This window comes from Nymphaea colorata, chromosome 7 (assembly GCF_008831285.2).
Source record: "Nymphaea colorata isolate Beijing-Zhang1983 chromosome 7, ASM883128v2, whole genome shotgun sequence".
Classification (NCBI taxonomy): domain Eukaryota; kingdom Viridiplantae; phylum Streptophyta; class Magnoliopsida; order Nymphaeales; family Nymphaeaceae; genus Nymphaea; species Nymphaea colorata.
The window spans coordinates 7,634,309-7,656,037 of record NC_045144.1 but is presented as its reverse complement, the minus strand read 5'-3'; the positions used below and the strand labels follow the sequence as shown (position 1 = coordinate 7,656,037).

The window sequence follows — 21,729 nt, the reverse complement described above, 5'->3', positions numbered from 1 at the left end:
ATTAGGGTTCTCTATTGTTAAAGCTTAGTGGGATTCCTTTCCTAGATCACAACGGTCCTCCTTTTTGTCATCTTTATAGTTTTCTTTCTTGTACTTTAGCCATTAGTAGATTCTTTTCTATCAAAGGAAAATCAGAGGTTTAAAATTTTGATGGCACACAAGATCCAGTTTATGCTACTCGTTCATTTGTGAGATTAAACTCTTGCGAAGATTTTAGACTAGATTTCTTCAAGTTCTATGTTTGAGATTCAAAAATACAGCACCTTAGATTAGATCAGTGCAACAAAATATCAAACACACACACTTATATTTGGCAATTTTTTTCAATGCTGCAACAAAGATAACACAGTGGTTTAGGATAGAAGACCATAACGAATGAGAAATAATAACTTCAAGGAGGACGGATATCGTATGTCAGTTATGGCAATTGAAAGCTTAAGCATCTTCCGAAAAAAAAATGCATAAGGTGATAATGACACGGAAATTCTCATTTCATCTAGTATTCTTGTGGTGATATTTGTGTGATAAATAGAAAGAGCGTGCACCAGTGCACCTCAGACAACTACTTTTTACTCTCGACTTATAAAGCCTTCACATAATGCAAAAAACAGAAATATTACAATGTACAATCAAATTCTCAGTTTCTAAAATATCATCAGCCCCATTACCAAATCAATTTTTTTAAATATCATTTCATGTTTCTGTAGTTTTATCATCATATATTCTTTGGAGAGTGCAAGAGATTTAACAACCCACTCTGCCTCTGTCTCTCGGATCATAGACTATGTTGGGATCTGGGTAAAGTCTATTACACCTTTCAACTAAAATGTCGCAATTTCACTTAGTTCAAGAAAGTAGCTCACATGAGAATCGAATCGGCGATGTGCCTTCTAGGTGCCCTCTTCCTGGCCAACCAACTATGTTATGTACTTCTTATTATTATTATTTTGTTGAAAAATTATCATGTTATGACTATATTTACATGAAAATTTGACATGAAGTATATTATTGTTACCTTTCAATGCCGAGTTTTTCTTTGATTTTTTTTGGGCAAAGAACTATAGAAACCTGAATCATAATGAACTAATTAGGGAGACCAAGAAACTTGCGTCACTTGGTGCAATAAAACAATTTTTCAGAAATTAGGATGCAGAGCAATGTGCTGTGGAATACTATATACATATAATTAAGCCACTCGGATCGACTAAGTTGGACCCTCTATTTTTTAAAAAATGAATGAAGATTTGTATTTAACTTTGGCAAATGATTTTATATATACTTGTAAACCCTCAAACAAGTCATAATGTGGCTTTTATATGAATTAGCCAACATATTTTATGAACTAAGCCATTTAAATATTGTTCTTAATCAGATCACAACAAAGTTTTGCATTTTTGTGTCCATAGAGTTTTGTTTTTTTTTTTTTAATTTTATTTGGGAAACCAACAAAAAAATTATACGGTGCAAATGGATGTGGGTAGAGGAGACAAAATCAAATGGATCAAGGAACCGACCCTCTTCGATGGTGAAAACTGAAAGGAATGAGAAGAATGGGCAGTCTGGGTGATTTCTCCACGGTCCCGTTAAAAGGCAAAGCTGGTTCGGTTCTTCCACTCTACATGACCCCTTCAGCTCCCGCCGGAGAATCCGCACCGACGGCCGGAACGGCTGCCTGATTTCCGGCGAATTGGTCCTTTTTGGTAGCATTGGATCGGCGTGGAACCAGGATGAGAGGGGATCTCACTGCCGTTCTCTTTGTTCCCATCGGAGTGATGTGAGCGAGAGGCCTTCTGTCTGAATCCGGCTTCCCGTTGTGCCTCTTCTTTTTCATATATTTGGACGGTAAAAATGGCTGGAATTTCTCTCCTAATCGAGCTCCTGAGGAAGAAACCGGCCCTCTCTAATTCTTCCGTCTTTCATTCCTCCAATTTCTTCTCATCCGTTGTCGCTGCCTCCGCTGCTGCTGCATCCGTCGCTGCATCTCGACCTTTCGCATCTAGGTTTCTTTTTAGGTCGGCTTATTCTTTTCTCCTTTTGTTTTCCTTGTATTTTTGTTTGTGTTTACGTTATGGGAAGCGTTATCTTCGTTTAATTTGATCCGTTGCAAGATGAATGTGCTTCACAGTTCTAATATTTCCTGTTTTATTTGGTTAGCTTCAATTTGTTATTAAATTTGATTAGTTTTCGTGGTTGCTAAGTTAACGATATGAATAGCCTATTGTAGCTTTGCCTTTGTCTTTACGGGCGTTTAATTTGATCCGTTGCAAGAGAAATGTGCTTCTCAGTTCTAATATTTCCTGTTTTATTTGATTAGCGTCAATTGGTTGTTAAATTTGATTAATTTCCTTGGTTGCTAAGTTAAAGATATGGTTGGCCTATTGTAGCTTTTCTTTTGTCTTTCTTTAGGTGACACGAATGCTTAATAATGCAGGCAGGTATGTTTGAGATGAGAATGGAAATCGAAATGAGGAATTTGGAAAGTCAGAAACTTCACCGAGATCGTAATTGTTCATAGATAAAATGTTGTTTTGATAAACTCGGTTGCTTTTGACGCTCTTTAAATTGTCGAGAAGCGCAACCATGTAATCTTTTTAAGGAATCCAGTGTTCCATAATCTCTCGGACTCTTGAACACCTTGATATGAAAATTTCAATGCATTGAATCAGGAAAGCTTCGAAGTCATACATGCATCTTCTCTCTCCTTGATAAACGTGTGGATTGTTTCTTTGACAAAAAATAACTTGAACAGTTAGACAGTGTCAGTGTCTGGCATCCACTCAGGTGATTTATCCTTCCATCCGTATTTGCCAAGCTCGTCCTTGGAAATGCTTAAACTAGTGAATCGGAAAGATTAACTAAATTTGGCATATGAGTATCTAGCAAATCATAATAATCAACTCATGAAGAATTGTCATTAGTTGTCCGTCTACTGATCTCTCTATATATAAAAGAGAATCACAAATTCTGATTAATTAAAAATATAAATAAATGAAATTCGAATATACACCTGAGCTAGATTTTGAAATTATTTTTATTTGATTATGAAAATTATAGATGTATTATTTTCATTAACTCCAATTTGAGCATCACCTTGATAACCTCTCTCATGGTCTTTCTCTTTCTGTTTCTTACTTAACTTCTACCATCAATTTTTCTCATGTCTAATACAATTTCATTTTAATGTAAACTTATATAATAAAACGCCTCTCTCTCTCTCTCTCTCTGTGATGACTCTCTCTCTCTCTCTCTCTCTGTGTTCGTCATTACTCAAGCCTCTCTCTCTTCATCCATATTCAGTACCTCATAAAGATCACCTTTTCCTTTTATCTCTTTACACACAATGTGATTCCTACACACAAAATTGCTCAAATTTGCCCCATGAATCCATGAGTTTGTATGGTTTTTGCTTTAAACGTTGCATTTGGTAAATGTGCTGAAGTTGTGTCGTGCTACAATCAGCAATTTAGCTGATGTATTACCAATTTTGGCTGCACAGTTTCCAATATGATTTTCACAGACGACCCTGCTAATTTGATAAGGGTGATCACTATACTGTTGCAATTGCACTATAAGTGCCTCGCATGTAGTGCCCAATAACTATATGCTGTCAATAGAATGTCTATTAGGATCAAGTCATTCTTGTCCTTACATTCCATGGCTTTTTAAAACTGAATTACAGTATCTTGACTTGAGCACTCTAGCAAAAGTTTGCTATCAAGAGGAGCATATTTAAGGATTTCTTTTCATCCTTTCCACTCTCTGTCCTCAAAAGAACCATCAGCCACAGGAATTCCATATTACTTCTGGAAAAGGTTACCATCCTCTCATCATAGAGGGCCTTAGCAATAACTCCATCTTATTATTTCCTAAGTGACAGAGATGATTCTTCTTTCACCACATTCACAAGCACAGCCTTTAGATTTCTTGTCACCTGGCAAGAAATAAAAGGGTGACATATAGTCTCTTCTTCCATGCATAGATGCATCGTCTGGCCAAATCACAGACCACTTCTTCTGCCTATGTTGGTAATTATTTTTTGCTCCACCCTAGACAACATAGTAACTACTGCTCATGGGTACTGGAACTTTCTTCAAATAATTGCATATCCATTCCCATAATACTGTCTTACAAGGTGCCGTGCTGATTCTGTAGTACTTTCTGACCATGCATTGTTGCTTGTTAACATGCTGTATGGATTCACTTGGAAATTTTAGTGTTTGTCTGTAAATGAAGTACATTTATTGGCTAACTTATTTCCCTATTTGCAGTCATATTGCCTATTGTGATGCTGGTGCTGCTGTATGGGGTGATGATTACATTTCTAATCTACATAAAGGTTCTGAGAGTATATTCTACAATGAAGCAAGTAGTTACAGATTGAAGGAATACCCAATAGAGCTGAAGCCCCTATTTTCAGCTTTTGGACTAAAGGCTCTTACCATGACAACCATAAGGGCACTTTTGATGTTTTATCTTCCACTTTTGGAACCTCGTTCACACTTGGAAGAAGATGATGAAGATTTTCCATCAGATGCAGAAGACGAGCGTGTTGATCTCGTCACTCCCTTGAAGAAGTCAGTGAAACAAATCTTTCGCGAGGTGATCTCCATATCTTCTGTTTCCTTTTTTTTCTGTTTGCACAATTGTGTTCTTCAGTAGCATGACTTTACTTATTTGATAAATCAGTCTGAAAATTTAAAAATGCAGAGTGAGTGCATATCTTGGTTCAGTTTGTATTATGTAGTCCAGGCTCAACTTGGACTGGAGCTTTCCCATTTCCATTTTGCAGAGCATGTGGAACAGCTCTGGGAATTTGCTCGTCTGTGAATTGTTGTTATTCTTGTTGTTAGTTTCCATCTTCTGTTTAGCATAGTTTATGGGAAAGCTTTCCTTTGTTTCCTTTATGTAAAATTTGTCTTGCTTTCTTCTTGTAACCAAGAACTGGAACATATCTGCTCTTTCCTGAGTTTATTGATGTAATCATGATTCACCATCTTCAAGTTAAGATGTGAAGTTTCTACTTTCTTCAGTCTGCTGTGGTAACAACTAGACGGGTGCTGGAAAGAATTTCTGTACATTACATTTCCCAGAGGATGTCATGGAAACTTCTTAAAGGTAATAAACTATTTTAACTAGTTTTATCTGTCCATTTTGTTGTGGAAATTGTATCAAGTGCATTAGATAAGAACAGAAAGTTCTGCATGTTGTTGCTCTCTGTTTTTTTTTTTTTTCCCCTTTTTCCATGTTTTCTTTTTTTTTTTCCCTTTTTCCATGCGTTTATACAGCCACTTGTGCCTGTTCTGGCCCGTACACATGTGTGCACTGTGCACATGATTTCAGCCACTTGAACATTGGAATTGGAGTTGGTATGGGGCAAGCATCAGGTTGGCGGTATAATGGGGAAGAGAGTGTTTTGGAAATACTGAAGTAATACAAAAAACCTGTGGGTAATTTTTCTGGTAGCTGATTTTGTTTGCTTGGAACTTGCAACCAAGAAATCAAAGTTGTTTGCTGGATTTTAGGGCCACATGCCCGAAGGGAAGTATTTGAATCACTTAAATGAATGATATGAAATTGGACAACTCAGCTGATCACCTGGGCTTTAGCATGATTCAGCTGAGTCATCCATATATTTGATGTGTGTGTGTGTGTTGTGTGTGTGTGTGTGTGAGAGAGATAGATAGATAGATAGATAGATAGAGAGAGAGAGAGAGAGAGATTCTGTGAACTATATGCAACTTTATGTACCACATACGATGCGCACGCATATTTCACAAAGCTTCTATATTATTATATATAAAAAGTGACAGAAATAGAGATATTATTGATGATCTAATTATAGAATATATGCATAGGTTGTGCATATGTGTGTGTGTGTGTGTGTATGTGTGTGTGTGTGTGTGTATATATATATATATATATACACACACCCTTCACAACTAATATATTAGAAACAGTAGTTATTGAAATTCTAATATTCATATGTATATATATATATACACACACACTTCACAACTAATATATTAGTAACAGTAGTTATTGAAATTCTAATATATATATATATATATATATATATATCTTATGTAAAACTAAATTGGTCACTATCTTGCTGTATCATGAGCTCAGTAGTGAAAAGTGCACCTAGGCCCTGGGTGTGCATCTTTTTTATTAGGTTGAGCCACTTTGGTGCCCAAGTCAGAAAGAATGTTCTGTAGTTCTTTCTCCTGTTTGTTCCTCTTTTTCCTCTTCATCCTTTCCCTTTCATATTCTGTTTTTGGCCCACCTTGGCATTCCTGATGCCTGCCTATGCATTGCCTAGGCCTTTTTGGAGGGTCACTGACTGGATCCACCTAGTGCTTTTGAGCACTAAAATCAGGAGTATCAAGTTGAGTCCCATTTCTTGAGGTTGGAAGAACCATGTAGTGGACATGATTCATAATTTTCCTTTTAGTTAGATGCAATTCAGTTTTTATTATAGTGGATTTGCTGTTCCTTTGTCATATTATGCAAGTATAATCCTATCAAATCGGCAGCAACATCTGCATCCTTTCTATCTATTGGATTCAAACTGATGCTCTTGTGTAATGAAATTACCAAACTTTTGGATGCTACAGATCTACCAAAGTCAGCCAAACGCAAGGCTGGAAGAGGCATGCCAACTCTGGTCTTCTTCCATAGTGTCACTAAATCAACATTTAGAGGTCAGCCTTTCATTTAATTCCATTTTATGTACTTGTGGTACGCCTTCTAATGCTTGTTTTATTCTCATTCTTTTCTTTCAGGACATTTTCTTGCAGTTGCTGCATCATGGTTGGTGCAAGTTGGAATAGATATATACCGATGCATCTCTGTGGTGGCTAAGAATACCGATGCTGTTGTTAGATCAAACCAAGTCCAGTTTCTTGGGAAAAAGATTGTTGCCACAACTGTAAGGTGTAGTTCATCATTAGTGTTTGCGTCCATTGGAGCAGGATTGGGTGCCACCATATTTTCCCCTTCAGCAGGACAATGGATTGGTAAGCATTTTCGTTCCAATATTTATAAGCATATTGATTACCTGTGGAACAGGCTTGCCCCTTTTTGACTTTCCAGAAAAATGTCTTAATAGTTATAGGTAATACTGGAAAGGTAATCCCCAGACACTTTACTTGGATATGCAATTTCTCTTGGCAAGGACTAGGTTCTTGGGTACACCAAGATTGTTTTCATAAAAATTGTTATAAATTTTGTAAGATTTCATGTGTGATCTTTTAGTTATGATGATTTAGAACTATTCAAGACTTTGAACTGGATATTGTTTTCAATTTTCATGCTATATTTCTGTAGTTCAGTCTATTTTTCTACTAACTAAGGACAGATGATGGCCACGAGTTACACCTTTCCAATTGACCTTATGTTTATGATGGTATAAAAGTCATTTTTAACATCTTAAGGCTTTTCACAAAATATATGAAGCTAGCCTGCTATGGACATGAGATAAGCATGAATTTGTGAATAGATTATAGATACTTCGTGAATTTTGAGGCACTTACAGATCTTGTCTACTTAAATAGAACAACTATCTCACCAGAAGTGTCTACTAATTGTATAATATGTACACTATCATTAATCAATATCAAATGTTGTTTTTTCTTAAAATGATTTTTCCATTTTTCTTCTGCTGCTCGTATGTGTTTCTGCGTTCATCTCTGCAGTATGTGTTGATAGAGAGAGAGAGAGAGAGAGAGAGAGAGAGAGATAGAGAGAGAGAGAGAGAGAGAGATGGCCGTCCATATAAACAGAAGATACAATAGCAGCTTAAGAAAATATTATGACTATTGAAATAGGTTTAAGGTCTTACGCCTGTTTTTGTATAAGCTAAGATTTAGTAGTGCCTACATCTCTGCCAAGTATGACCCATTTAGTGATTTGTTTCTTTAGTTACAATCATGAAAGAAGCCATAAAAATATGCCAGATAGTTTGTTGTTTCTCGTTCTATAAGATTTGCCTTGCTAATTTGATAATCTGCCATATTTATGATGTTATGATTAGCTAACAAGTAGGTAGAGCTTTGACCCTGTATTTACTTTGTGCTTTTAGTAAGCAGATATGGTCATCCTCAAGTTAGGAACCTCTTTCAAATCTACCAAAAGATCACAGTTTGTCACATGTCAATCTTTTCTTGCATCAGAAAGAACTTGACATTCTTGTTGGATTCTCATTCTTTCTCCCTTCTAATGTGGGGAATCTCACCTTGGCCTAAAAGCTGGTTATTAGCTTGAGATTTTGTTGGACTTTTCTTCTTTGATTGATTTTGGTCTTGCTTACCATATAGCCTGTCTGTAAGACGTTGTCTGTACAACTCTTTTAAGGGCTTCTTAAATTGTCTTTTTTAATCATCCGACAGCTAAACAATACTTTAAAAAGGAGGATGGCAATTATGGGTGCTTCTGAGTCCAAAGTGATGAGGCGCTTAGAAGTTGTTAACAGAAGTCCTGCTAATCCCAAGTTTGCATCATGGGGGGCATTTTTTCCATTTTCTGTTAAAACCTTAGATAGCAATAGAAATAGCTTGTGAAATGTATACAAGCTTTTTTTTTTCTTAAAAAGAAAGTAATAATTAAGTTTTTTATCCACAGCCGCCTCTCATTCATCTTTAAGTAGTTAACGACTTAATGCCTATTTCCCACATGACACCCCAGATCGGCTGCTGTGACCAACTAACATTCAATGCAGGTGCAGTGCACTGTCCCTCAATTGAATATATGTATCTTTCATATATGTATATATAAGCTTATTTTGCACACACACACATATGCACCTGATTTGGCAAAACTAAATTCTTCTTGAAAATTCTGCACACAAGCTTGCATCTGCATCTGCACCTGCAATTTATATCCACACTCATATGACATAGCCCAACACATGCACACACGCGTATGCTGCATACAAGTGTGTCCCTAACTCCTAACGCCTGACAAATAATGTAGCATAGAATACTGTGTGCATCCACACTTCCATATGATATAGTTTGAGTGTGACATGGGTATTCATTTCGTTTTAAGCCATATATGTATCCCCTGGTGGAAATATTATGAACCTCTGGTGTCTCACCCAAAGGAAAGTTGAGGTTCTTTTGAAGAGCCGAATCTTTACTACATGCAGGCATGAATTTCTCTTTTCTTTTGTAAGCTAAGGGACTGCCTGTAACCAAATCATTGACGCAAATTTGCATATGCTTTCAGTTGGTAGAAGCTTTTTGATCTTCTTTGTCCATTGGACAGTGCATCAAACTTGGACATTGTTGTGCCGGCATGTGTTTGTGGTGTTCAAACCCACGTCTTTTTTAACTTCTTGACATTTATAGGCCTTCCCTTCCTAAGTTAGGGAGCTATGAGCCAAAAATTTTTATCATGTATTGTTTTCTAAAACTTATGATGCCTTTTCAGGGAAATATTTCTTTCAAACATTTCTTGTTTAATATATGCATCTAGCGTCATATAGCTTGTTGCTGTTTTTATTTCAGGTTGTGCAGTTGGAGATTTGGCAGGACCTTTCATTGTTGCCATCTGTATTGACAGATTTATTGATGTCGAATTGTAGAACCATGGCCAAGTCAGTTTCTAGTTCGTGCAAATATTATGGAGCACGTCTTTGTATTCCTGCAGATGCGCTTTACTATGTACTAAATTTGCTGCCGCACTTTGTGGACAGGTGTACTTAGTTTTGATTGAGAGTAACCATAGCGCTGCTGAAATTTGATACGACAGTAGCACATCTTGATAAACACATGTAGTTAGGTTGTTTAATGTTGACATTTGAAGTTTTCGCCCGATTCTAGATGCAGATACAAAGAAATTAATGTGCTTCTGCATACTTTGTCAAAAGGTAACTCGAGCATTTTGTCTCACTTCAATTGACATATACTTTCAGTGCCCACTGCTAAATTCATTTGGATGAAAGATCTTCATACCATTGTTACTCTTGGGTATCTGGATTAATGTGACTTTCCTTATCAGCCGCATCGGTTAGAAACTTTGGGCAGATGCATGGATATGGGATACGGCTTGATTTGGGGAGGCTTCCACTTAAATGGAATTATAATTTTGGCGTATTCAGAAAGCATGATTCGATTTATGAGCGTTGAAAGGAGCAAAAGTTTGGAAGCCCTTTTGAATTTTTAGGTAGTTTCTGCCACGCAAAGAAGGGAGCTTTCATGACTCTGTTTTCTTGTTGGAATACGGTGAACATCAAATCTATTATTTTGAGAAGAGAGTTACATGGTTAGGCACAACACACTTTTTATAACATGTTCTTCAAAAACGACCTCTGCTAATCCCAGCTACGAACTATAACAGTCACCTCGATCTGTCAGCATTTCCACGACTGCAAAACCTTAATCTAAAATTACCAAATTTACTTGGATGTATGCACTTATAAAGGCAAAACTACACTCGAAAGAACTATATGAAGCTCCTGGCCGTTGCTTGTTCGGTACCTTATGTGGCATGCCAGGGGTCAGTTGAATCTATCGTGAACTGCAGCTCTGCAATCATGTGTCCCAGATCATTACAACAGCAATAACACCAACCCCCAGGAGTACGGCCAGGAATTTGTTGAATGGAGAATTGAGTGGAGTCGGCCTCTGTGGTACAAACCCCTTAGCAAGCAGATGGTTTATCGATACATATACAAATACCCCACAAGCCAAACCCATGGAGATGGCATATATCCAGTCTGCGACTGGGCCTTGTGTTGTAGCATCTATTATAATTCCAATGGCGACCCCTATTGGACTGGAGATGGCGAAAGCAAAGGCATAAGCAGCACAAGACAAGAAGGGGCGATCTGGAATCATGCGCAGCAATGCTATACCCATCGCAATAGCAGCAAACACCTTGTGCAAGGAGATTGTCCATAGTGCTTTCCAAGCACCAGCTTTGTTTTCTGGAACCGGCAAAATACAGTAAGGAAACAAAGTAACAGAAACTAGTTTGAAAGAAGGATGGAGGATGTGAGAAACAAATTCGAAGTAGACAAAATCAGCAAAAGGACAAACAAGGTGTTGTAAGCTACTTGAAGCTGCACATAAGCTAATTAGTTCCACAAGCAGTTCTCCTATCCTTCGGAATTGGATAACCAAGATTCATGGCAAAATCGGTTCAGTACAAACACATCCAAAAAGTATATCCTAACTTCTTACATCCTTATCTCCTGCTCTATCATGGATGGAGACGAGCAGCAAATTATCATCTCACCATTCAGATAGCACATCTTCACTGATCATCCATTTTGTAGTTGTATACTTTGCTTTTTCATCACTTCTTCATTTTGTTCAGCAAGTTTCATAAATTTAGTCGTATCCATGGTGTACCTATCGACTTTGATAGCTCAATCGGGCTAACAAAATCGATAAACCGGCCACATGTGATACAAGGACTGGCGTTTTTGGCTGTACTACGTCACATTGCCCTCAAATATACTTAGTTGATTGGTTTCTAATCTATTTGCAACCATATGTAAACAAAGTATGTCAAATGCGTCTGTCGTGTGTGTTGCATTTGTGCATATAACCACTGCTTGTGTTGTTATAATTCGGAAGGGAAAAAATTACAAAACCAAGTACTTGCCTGCAACCCCAATTGCAATTCCTTCAAATACTGAATGAAAACAAAGGGCAACAATCAATATGATGCTATCGCCCAGGGAAGTAGCACTGGTTAAGGCCGCCGTTGATCTTAAAAATTGCCCTCCCATACTGTTATTCATCTGTGCATGTAATAAAAGAGTAATAAGAGTATGCACAACCTGAATGCTGACACTAATGTTGAAGCACACAAGCTTATCAAATAAAAAGGTTCTCACGAATGCATCATAAATTAAGTCCAAAATCAGCAAACCAATCAAGTCCTAATCACTAGAACAACGCAGGTCAGCTACTTACGCTCTGCTGTTGGTTTTTCCATGTCATTGCACAGTATATGAAATGCAATCAAAATGTATACCAGACTGCAGGTTTCCATGCCAATGCACAGTAAATAAAATGCAACCAAAATAAATACCAAACAAGGAACATCAAAGGCACAAATGCGATGGGTTCACTGCCTGCTACGGATGGGCGACTGGTGGTCTCTCCCTATGTTTTTTGTCAGCTGCAGTTAGAAGAAAATATCCTTCTAATGCAGTTGGAATTTGTGAAAGAACAGGCAAACAAAAGAAACTTGCAACCAGAGAAGTGCAAGAAGAACCTGGATCGTTGATTGTTCTTGCCCACGCCCATCTTTCAGTTCTGCAGCAGCCCCTACAAGAATGACTCTTCAGTCAGTTTTAGTTCCAAACTCTGGTCACATGATGCCAGGTTTTCATGTAAATTGTAACAAAATTCTTTGATGCAAAAGGACAATGCCACTTTTGCACCCCATAACGAACAGTAAACAACAATTCTTTTTTCAATCATGACAAAAGAAGCAGTATGAGAGAATGGTAACATTCTTCTTGCACAAAAAATGCAACCTTTTAAGGTCCTCCATGAGAAACAGAGGATCACAATAGAGCAGTGTGAAACCAATTCATTCATTCATTGGGGAACTGTTCAATTTCAGGACGCCATTTTCGTTGCCACTACAAAATTAGAAATTTTGAGCAGCTAGCGTGTCATCAAGCTTTACTTTTGGCAACATTAATCCCAACATGAAGATGGGTCAAAAACCCCCTTTTTACTCTCTCACATTTTTTTTTTATCCTTTTCATTTTTCTTTTTACAACAATCCTCTCTAACCTCATATTGGTAAATTTTGAAGGGGGAAAATGACTTCGTCAACCAAAACAAATAGCAAATTCATAGTCACGTTCAGAAATAGAAACATTTGAATATTTTATTTATTCAAAGAAAACCTGAAGACAGAGAACAATTGCCAATGTTAAAGGAAGCAACTACTATGCAATTTACGGAAAAGAAAGTAACAGTATTATTATCTATTTCAAAATAATTTTATATTATAGATTATACAACAGCCAAGCAGGACTTTTCATTAAAAAATTGAATGATTAGCCTAATCTTGGCACGTAGTAATCAATGCATTATTTTCAGGAAAAAAGAAGGAAGAGGAAAAAGGAACGCTCTCTATTTCTTTCAGCAGAGGGAAGATCTAGAATTGCGCTTTGAAAGAGAAAAAGAAATCAATGAAACTCTTTTATTGATAACTTCCGCTAGAAAAGAAGAAACAAACAGGGCAGACGATGAACCGGAAAGTTATTAATTTCAAAGAAAAGTATGCAAGATCGTACTTATTGTAAAAAAAGAGATCAGTCAACAAAAAAGAAACAAAATTTAAACTCCTCAGACAAGTTGGAATACAATCTGACTTCATCAAAACAAATGAAAGTGACGATCATGATGGCGATTAGGGGCAGAAGCAGTAGAAGTAATAGCAATGATGACATGATGACATCGACCATGAAATGATTATTCTGGTTCACCAGAAAAATGGAAGCAAAAGAAACCCCTTACCTTTGCTCTCCTTCTCGACGTCTCCACCGCAGCCGGTGGCCCGCTTCTCGTAAACAGAGAGGATCACGCAGTCGGCGAGCATAGTAAGGAGGTAGCCGGCGCAGGCAAGCATGAAGGCGAAGGGGTAGCTTTTGCTGGTGAGGTCCTCAAACGTCTCGTTGGAGTCGGACAGGAAGTGTATCATCGCCGTGCCGAGGAACACGCCGCCGGCGAACTGCGTCCCCACCAGGAGGAAGCCCTCGTCCCACTTGCAGAAATAAGGGGAGATGCCCCCGAGGAACGTCGCCGCAAAGACGATGATGAGGCACAGGACCTTGACCACGATCAACCCCTTAGACCTCAGGTCCGGGGCAGGCTCTCCTTCACCCCCTCCGGTGTCATCATCGTGCGATCCTCCATGGCCGGAAGCGACCTCGGCGGAGAGTAGGACGCCGGCGACGGCAAAGACGAAGACGAAGAAGCGGAAGGGGCTCATGAGAACGACTTGAAGATGCAGCTGAATGCATCTTGGTAGCCCTCGAGTTGGGGACTTTAAGGGAGAGAGGTATTGTACTACGAATGGTTGTTGGGTGAGAGAGATTGTACTGCAAAACAGAGACGGCGAAGGAGAAGAAGAGACGGCGAAGGAAGAGAGAACGGAAAGGGAAGGGAGAAGAAGACGTGACGTACGACCGTTGGCGAGGCGAGCTTGGGCGATCTTGTCATCTACGGTCCTGGCGAGTTATTCGCCGATCTTTTCTGCATGACGGCAGTGTTATTAATGTCGAGCCGTATCGGATTTCATCTGCCAATACATTAATGTATCGGATTTCATCTGCCAATACATTAATGTATCGGCTTTCTACCGATACAATACAAGGCTGATGCAAGTTTATATATGTCATTTTTATTTTTCAAATCAATTTAAAATAATTTATGTTTTTTTATTTAAAGATAAAAGAATAAGGCGAAGCAAACCAATATGCAGTTGGATGACTGCGTGACTAAAAGCAAATAAAAAGTTTTGAGAGTTCTTCATAGTTTGGTATAAATGCAAAAATAGTTGACTAGAAGGGTTTGGCACAACGGTTTGAACTAATAGTTGATAAACGGCTTGTTTTTGGTTTTTTGTAGCATAGATACTAGTTGTTTATACAAGCAAAACCAGCTCTAAATTATAACTAATATACAAAAGTAGTTGGTATGAAGGCAAATGCATCAAATAACACAACCACCTATAATATGTATGTGTGTGTGTAAAATTTCATAAAAAATTATGCAAAATTTTGCAAACTAAAACGAAAAATACTTCAAAAAATATGTAAATTTTCACAAAAGAATATGCACAATTCTACAAAAAATTATGTAAAAAACTAAACTGTGGTATCCAAGTGTGTCGCCGTGTCAACACAGAAACGGTGCATTGAATGATGAGTAGGTAGTGATACGTAATTTGTAAAACATCTTAAGGTGTTTCGAATAAGTGATGCGACTGCTGGGTTTTTCCGTAAGGACCGACTGCCTTTGTGGTTGCCAATCCGGGAAGCGTGGACGACTTCTGGGAAGTCTTCCTCGCCACGCTGTCGAAGACATCGACCGTCGTTCTCAGTTCCCACTTCTCAGGCGGACAGGGAAGACCGCTGACGGTGGCGTGCACCCAATGCCAAGCTTCCTGGCGGGCCCCACTGCCATCCGAAGCTTTCCTTCCGATCTTGGATCTCGGGTTTGGACCTCGTTCCCCAGGAACCGGAAGGAATTTAGATCATTGAGACCTGTTTATGTATCTGACAGCAGAATGGAACCGAGATCCAAGATCCATGTGCCTGGTTCTGTTTTGGATCTGGATCTATTTTTCATTGGGTTTAGAATCCAACCGCGAATGTTGACTCATCAAATCCCATGAAGAAGAAAAATGTGGTTGGAGTTAGTTACCAATTTTATCCGATCCAGTTGAGAAAAATGAGCGCCAGTCTGCCTGTGGGGTCACCAACCAGCTCGACTTGACTTCCTTTCTCATTGGGCAACATGTTTGGTAGCCGAAAATTATGTCTCAACTCTCATAAAATCTTTCGATTGTGTTATATAATTTGAAACTTCATCTAATTCCACAAAATAGTAACATCAATAAATAAATGGGTTTGCCAAATATATAGTAATTAAGGAAATATATGGATTAATATATAAGGTTGTATGGACCTTTTTTGGTTCATAATTTCATCAAAGGTCGTCACGTTCAAAACAGGCCATGTATTCTAGAGAACATGGTTGTATGAACGGAGTCATCAGCAATGGTGCTCATGTGCTTTAAAAATATCAGTTGTTTTAAAATATTAATTTTTGATCTGTTGTCTCCAATACAGGAAAGATTTTTCTTTTTCTTTTTTTTTTTTACATCTTAGTTTTCAAAGTAGCCTTTCATTGAAAGCGGCGACGGAGTCATATTGGGCTCTATATTTATTGTTTGTTTCCAAATAAGTGCCTTCAAATATTTGTTTATTCATTAAAGGTTTTTTAAATAGTATTCCTCAACCAAAAATTGCTGGGCTCATGGCCTTCCACCTAAACTGCATGGGAAAATCCCAAACCTGAATTTGTTTATCGGATTAGAGATGCTGACAGCTGAAAATATCTAAGAAATTAATTCTTTAACAAACAAATAAAATATATATATATACAAAGCGATTAAAAAAAAGAAAATTATTAAAATACTAAAGATGCCGATGAAAAAGGAGAAGATGTTTTTTCAGCCACTTAAATTCCTAATGTTGCCTTTCTGAAATAATTTTAAAGAACCCAAGAATTTGCATCATAGAGTCATTTGGACTTAGTAAAACTGCTTCTTGAGAGCCAGTTTGATAATAGTGACACTGTGTTATTATCCCATGAAGTTGTTTTAAAAAATGAGGTACATACATATAACATTGTAACAAAAGTGTTTCATGAATCTGCTTCATTTTTTGGGTCAAACTCATGAGACGGTAACAATGTGTTAATAGTGTCAAACGGCCGCTAAGGGGTAGTTCGGTAGTTAGAGTATTTCGTGAGCATTTCATAAATATATCCCAAAGATAGTAATACATTCATCAAACACTAGAACTAGGCGTTCATGAATTTGTCTCAATCATTAGGGTAGCAATCATTAGGGTAGATTCATAAAGCACTTACAGTGTTTCATTTCTCAACGACGTGTAAGGGACTGGTCATAAGTTCAAATTTCGTTGCAGTTTGATGCATTTAGAGTGAGCAGAAAGATTAATCCCACCACCTAAACAAGAGCCAAAACCCCCCTGCCCTCGCACCAAGGTACAAAACTGTATCAGTATCAGGCGGTGAGATGTTCATGTGCTTCAATTTGCATATAAATGTCAACTCCCTTTTACGATACAAAGAGCATAGCCCTCCATGGGTCGAAACAAAAATGTGCATCAGAACAAGTCTCAACCTATTTGTTTGAGATCTTGCCTTTCAATCTTCTCTCGAACAAATGTAAGCAGTGGTGGATCGAATTGACTACCAAATCCAAGATAAAAACTTAGCTGAATTTGGATCTGACAGCATAAAACCAAATCAAACCTGATTAAATTAATTGGATCGGAAAAAGGCTCCTACTAAATGTGGCTGGATCCGTGTGCCTCGACATCTTTACAACCACCTTGGAGCTAAGGAATTGGTACCAAAAAAGGAAAAGGCAAAAGCCTACATTGTCTATGACAAATTAGGTAGAGATAAGACAAGATGTATAGAACATTCATTGCCTTAGTGCTCTACTTTAAAAGCAAAAGCACTTGACAAAGTGAAATCCCAAAAAAGTGAAGAACTCAAAGCATTTGGGCTTCATTGAGGGCTTTTGAAAAGCCTATATCATTAGATAGGTTAGTTCTGCCCCTCCCCAGAAGTATTTATGAACAAAAAAGAGCGCTACTTTTAGGAGAGATTGTGATTTTGATTTTTATAAGGGTTTTGAGGAGCCTACGTGTTATTATAGAGTTTGGTCTTCTTCCCAAACTTTGAGGCAAATTATTGTATATATCAAAGCTGACAATTATAGCATGTAAAATTATGTCATTTGATGTTTTTGGGGATTGTCATAAACTTTTTGGAGAAGTGGAAAGCAGAATTGGTGCTTGTTTGCAAGTGATAGCAAGCATATGCTTATATGGTAAGTTTGTTCTCTCCTTTTCTTCTTTATTCAATAAGAATATTTAAAGAAACAGGAGCTGCCATTATAGAAGTGGGTTACACTGGCTTGGGCATTTAGTAGAACATGGAGGAGCATTAGGAGATGCTGCGAACCCAAAAAAAAAAAAAGAAAGTTCAACACTATCAACACACACGCATGCACGCGCTCACACATATACACACAAAGGAAGAGAGAGAGTGATATATATATATATATATAACTAAGATTTGTTTGGTTTATAATATCTTGCCTTGGTTAGGAATGTCAACAAATTCGCATGTATCCTTTGTAGTGTGTGATTAATTTAACAGATGATCACATATTTGTACTTCATACTTTAATGCAATTGTAAAGAAACATATGCCATCTCCTAATCTGACTTTTAAATGCACAAGTTTAATCCGACATCTACTTTTAAATTCAAAGCAGAAATCAATTTTGAAATTCGTTAATTTGAATGGGGATGGACGGACTTCTAAATATATGGATATTGGACATAAGAAAATTTAACCGCCCACATTGATGCTTATTATGAGAGTGTGTATTTATATCTGATAGAATCTAACATGTTGTCATCTCTTAAGAATGAGTTAGAACTAAATTTCTAGGTTAGATGTTTTTTTTTTTTCTTTAATTACCTGATTTATCTAAAGCAGTTCAGTTGGATATCCAGTCTGCATCCAATCCATTAACATCCCCGCTACCCTTGTTATTCCATATGTATATAGCTTCCAAGCATAATAATACAAGAGCCCCAAGGGGCTTGACATAGTGAAGTTGGCTTCAACTGTTTGTTGGGCACAAGGGTGAAGACACATGTGGGCATGTGTGTGCAATTGCCCACACAGTACAATAATGTTTTCATATTTACATGTTGATTGACCCCAAATTTTTGTATATCTATATGTGCCTCAATTATATGGGGAGTGTCCCTCAACGAAATGTCTGGTTCTGTCACTGGCTGGGTTGGATTCCATGAGGCGAGATATTAGTTTCAGAGTTTATCCTATTGGGATTTAAGAAAATGATAAGGTGTTTCCAAGGGGGTTGGTGCAACAACATGAGATAAAAGCTGGTAAGCGGCAAATCTCCATTTCAAGTGTCAGTAGGGGTAGCACCTTGAGGGATGACCACATATGCATAAATCAAAGCACAGTGGGGGTAACACCTTGAGGCACTGAAAGGAGACCCTTTACCAAGGAACAAAGGGTTGGGTTGGAGTTTCGGCCTTCCAGGTGCTGGATTTCTCATGCTCACCCAGATAAGGAATTCCATCTCATGCTCACCCAGATAAGCTATTCCAACTATTGTGTTTCGCAGTAATAAATGAAAAAAAAGGGTATAACGAGATGCGAATTAATTTCAAGCTCATTCAAGAGACGATAAATGAAGATATGCATACAGCCTATAACTTATGCCATCCCTCGTTGATGTCAAATCTTCGGCTAATGTAAACCGATAAGATTATTTTCATTTAACATATGTTGATACATATAAAATTCACAACCTAACAAATATGACATTAACTGCCGTTCTTTCAATATTCTTGATCTTGGTATCTTGAAAATTATGTGTTACACTAAGTGAAGATTGAGCGATTGCAAACATATGTATTTCAAGTACAAAAGTATCCTATCATGGAATCATATTCACATTAACCTTAACAGTTTTCTTTAGAAAAGAATCTCCAGAAGATTTTCTGAACTGCCATCTATTTTTATTACATTGATCACTAGAAATGTTGATGATAATCCGCATATCTAGGTTCCCTAGTAAACAAATCAAATAGCATAGTATAGCTGGCGATGAGATAACTAAGTACATTTATCTGCATTAGAACTCAACCCGAGTACATATTTCAAAATTTCAATGCACTGGCTTATTGGGTTTCAAATTGGATGACACTAGGTTTCATTAGGTCAGAATAACTTTAGCTCTCTTTGACTAGTGTGTGCACGCACACACAAAGGGGCATTTGATAGCCTCGGATTTGAGATTCTCAAGATTTAAGTACCGTGGATTTAAGATCAGACATTTCCCCCTCTAATCTTAGATCTAACATTTTCAAATTAGTGCCACATTCTCCAAGCAACTCTTCAAAGAGGGTGCTTAGGAGTTGTTTGGTAAGTAAAACACTTTGTCAATGTTTCGGGAATCTACTCTATAGATTAGAGCAAATTCATGAAACACTAGAATTATGTTCCATGATTTATTGGATACGCACAAAGTGTTCCATTTGTCAAACGGCCTCAGGGTTGACCTAGAATGTGCTATTGAGGACAACAGGATTTGAGCATGTGTAGAACTGGAACGTTTCATTTCCTACAAACCCTAATAACAGACATCAATCGACCCCTCAAAGCCCACCTTTGCATGACAAGAACAACCTGAAATGATGGAGGGTCAGAGAATAAGAACCAAAGTGCAGAATCTCAACATATGCATGAATTTTGAAGTTGTGCATGTAGAAGAGAAAGAACAAGTCCCACTTAGCGATTCATTGAAAAAATCCCACTTATAATGATTCATTTATTTGTGAATCAGGTCATTCTATAACTTCGACGATTTGCCAATAAATGGCTATTGGGAGGTAGGCTCCCTTCTTTTTATTATAGAAAAATTAAGATATGTACAAGACAAAAGAAAGATTTACACAAAGCTAAGCATCAGCCACAATAGGAGAACAACCAAAAAACCCAAGCAAGCATAACCCAGCTGCCCTAAAACCACCACCAGATGGCCAAAAAAAATCCCAACAGTAATTCAACTCCTGATAAAAGGCATACGACTAAAACAGAATTAGTACTTGAAAAACTATTGAAACATTAACCACCATCATCCCTCTCATCTCTTTCCACATACTGACACACCTGGTCCCCAGCCTCTAAAGTAGGCAGTTGACTAAGAACCCTGAGACGTTGGCTGGTCGCCCTCATGTGTTGCCATTTCTGATTAAACGGGCTCCTGCCTTCCAGCATCACTCTAAGTCTGCACTTCCATCCTTCATTGTTCGAAATGATCCCAAAACTGCCATTGACTCTCGCCATAGATTGCAGCCAACCATTAAGCACATGTAATTTAGCCTCATCCTCCCTAGATTAAGCTTCAGTAAGTATGGCCTCACTGGATTCCATTCCTCTCAATCTCCACATGCCCATCACCATAGTTATAATGCTCTTCTTATATGTGACAATTTGGAGCATATTAGTGTCCATGTTTAAGTTAGAGAGTCTTCCCTCACAAAGGATTCTAGTCAGCAACCAAATGGACATTGCCTTACACTCGTCATCCTCCAGTTGCAAACTTTGAAAGGCCTCCTTAGCTGAGCACCAAACAACAGAAAAAATATATTGAGTCATAACTGTGGTTTTTCTCTCATGTGCCACTTCATTCCTAAACCACCATAGTGTCCATAGCGCGATTGAAAAAAGAAACATCCAACATTTTCTAAGCCATTTAACTTTCGAAGGCACATTATTCCAAAGCTGGAATTCTTTTTCTATACTCAGTCATGGAAGCCTACTCCTGTCAAAGCTAGCAATTACATTTCTCCACACATTTTGCACAATTGAACACTTGAACATGACGTGCACATTGTTCTCTTCCTCCCTTTTGCATAAATGGCATCTATTTGCCAAATGAACTTCGTGCTTTTTTAATTTGCCTTGAGTGGTCAGTCTCATGTGGTTGGCGATGTAGGTAATCCAACTAGCTCTAACTGGGATGTGTTTGTTCCATATACCCTTTCGCCAACCTTCCTGACTACCCTTCTGTCTTGTGGCTTCCCAAATCGACCTAGAGCTTAGATCATTGAGGTCTCTCGCATTACTAACAAGTTGGTCAGCCTCATTAGCTAGTTGAATGCAACTACTCACGGCTAATGCCTTGCTCGGCGCACTAGCCTAGCTTCACCCAGCTCTCTAACCTCAGCCACTGAAAGCTTCAACTGATCAACTATGACACCATAATCCTCTCCACTAATTGATTTCACCAGAATTTCATCATGCCACCAATCTGACCAGAAGGATGTGCCATCACCAATCTTCCACCTCACCCATTTTGCTATCTTTTTCAGCCTTT

General features: G+C 38.0%; 2 protein-coding genes across 2 annotated transcripts; one reads left to right on the top strand and one right to left on the bottom strand.

Moving 5' to 3' along the window:
- The first annotated feature begins 1,551 nt into the window (after positions 1 to 1,551).
- Positions 1,552 to 9,919, top strand: LOC116257438 (uncharacterized). Its single transcript, XM_031634184.2, has 6 exons — positions 1,552 to 2,012; positions 4,269 to 4,599; positions 5,031 to 5,115; positions 6,615 to 6,701; positions 6,783 to 7,016; positions 9,507 to 9,919. The coding sequence occupies exons 1-6, from the start codon at positions 1,849 to 1,851 to the stop codon at positions 9,581 to 9,583; spliced, it is 978 nt and encodes a 325-aa protein (XP_031490044.1). The 5' UTR covers positions 1,552 to 1,848; the 3' UTR covers positions 9,584 to 9,919.
- Positions 9,920 to 10,376: 457 nt separating this feature from the next.
- LOC116257437 (zinc transporter 2-like) lies at positions 10,377 to 14,187 on the bottom strand. Its single transcript, XM_031634183.2, has 4 exons — positions 13,491 to 14,187; positions 12,229 to 12,281; positions 11,611 to 11,749; positions 10,377 to 10,927 (listed from the first exon to the last, which is right to left on the bottom strand). The coding sequence occupies exons 1-4, from the start codon at positions 13,963 to 13,965 to the stop codon at positions 10,533 to 10,535; spliced, it is 1,062 nt and encodes a 353-aa protein (XP_031490043.1). The 5' UTR covers positions 13,966 to 14,187; the 3' UTR covers positions 10,377 to 10,532.
- Between the last annotated feature and the right edge of the window lie 7,542 nt (positions 14,188 to 21,729).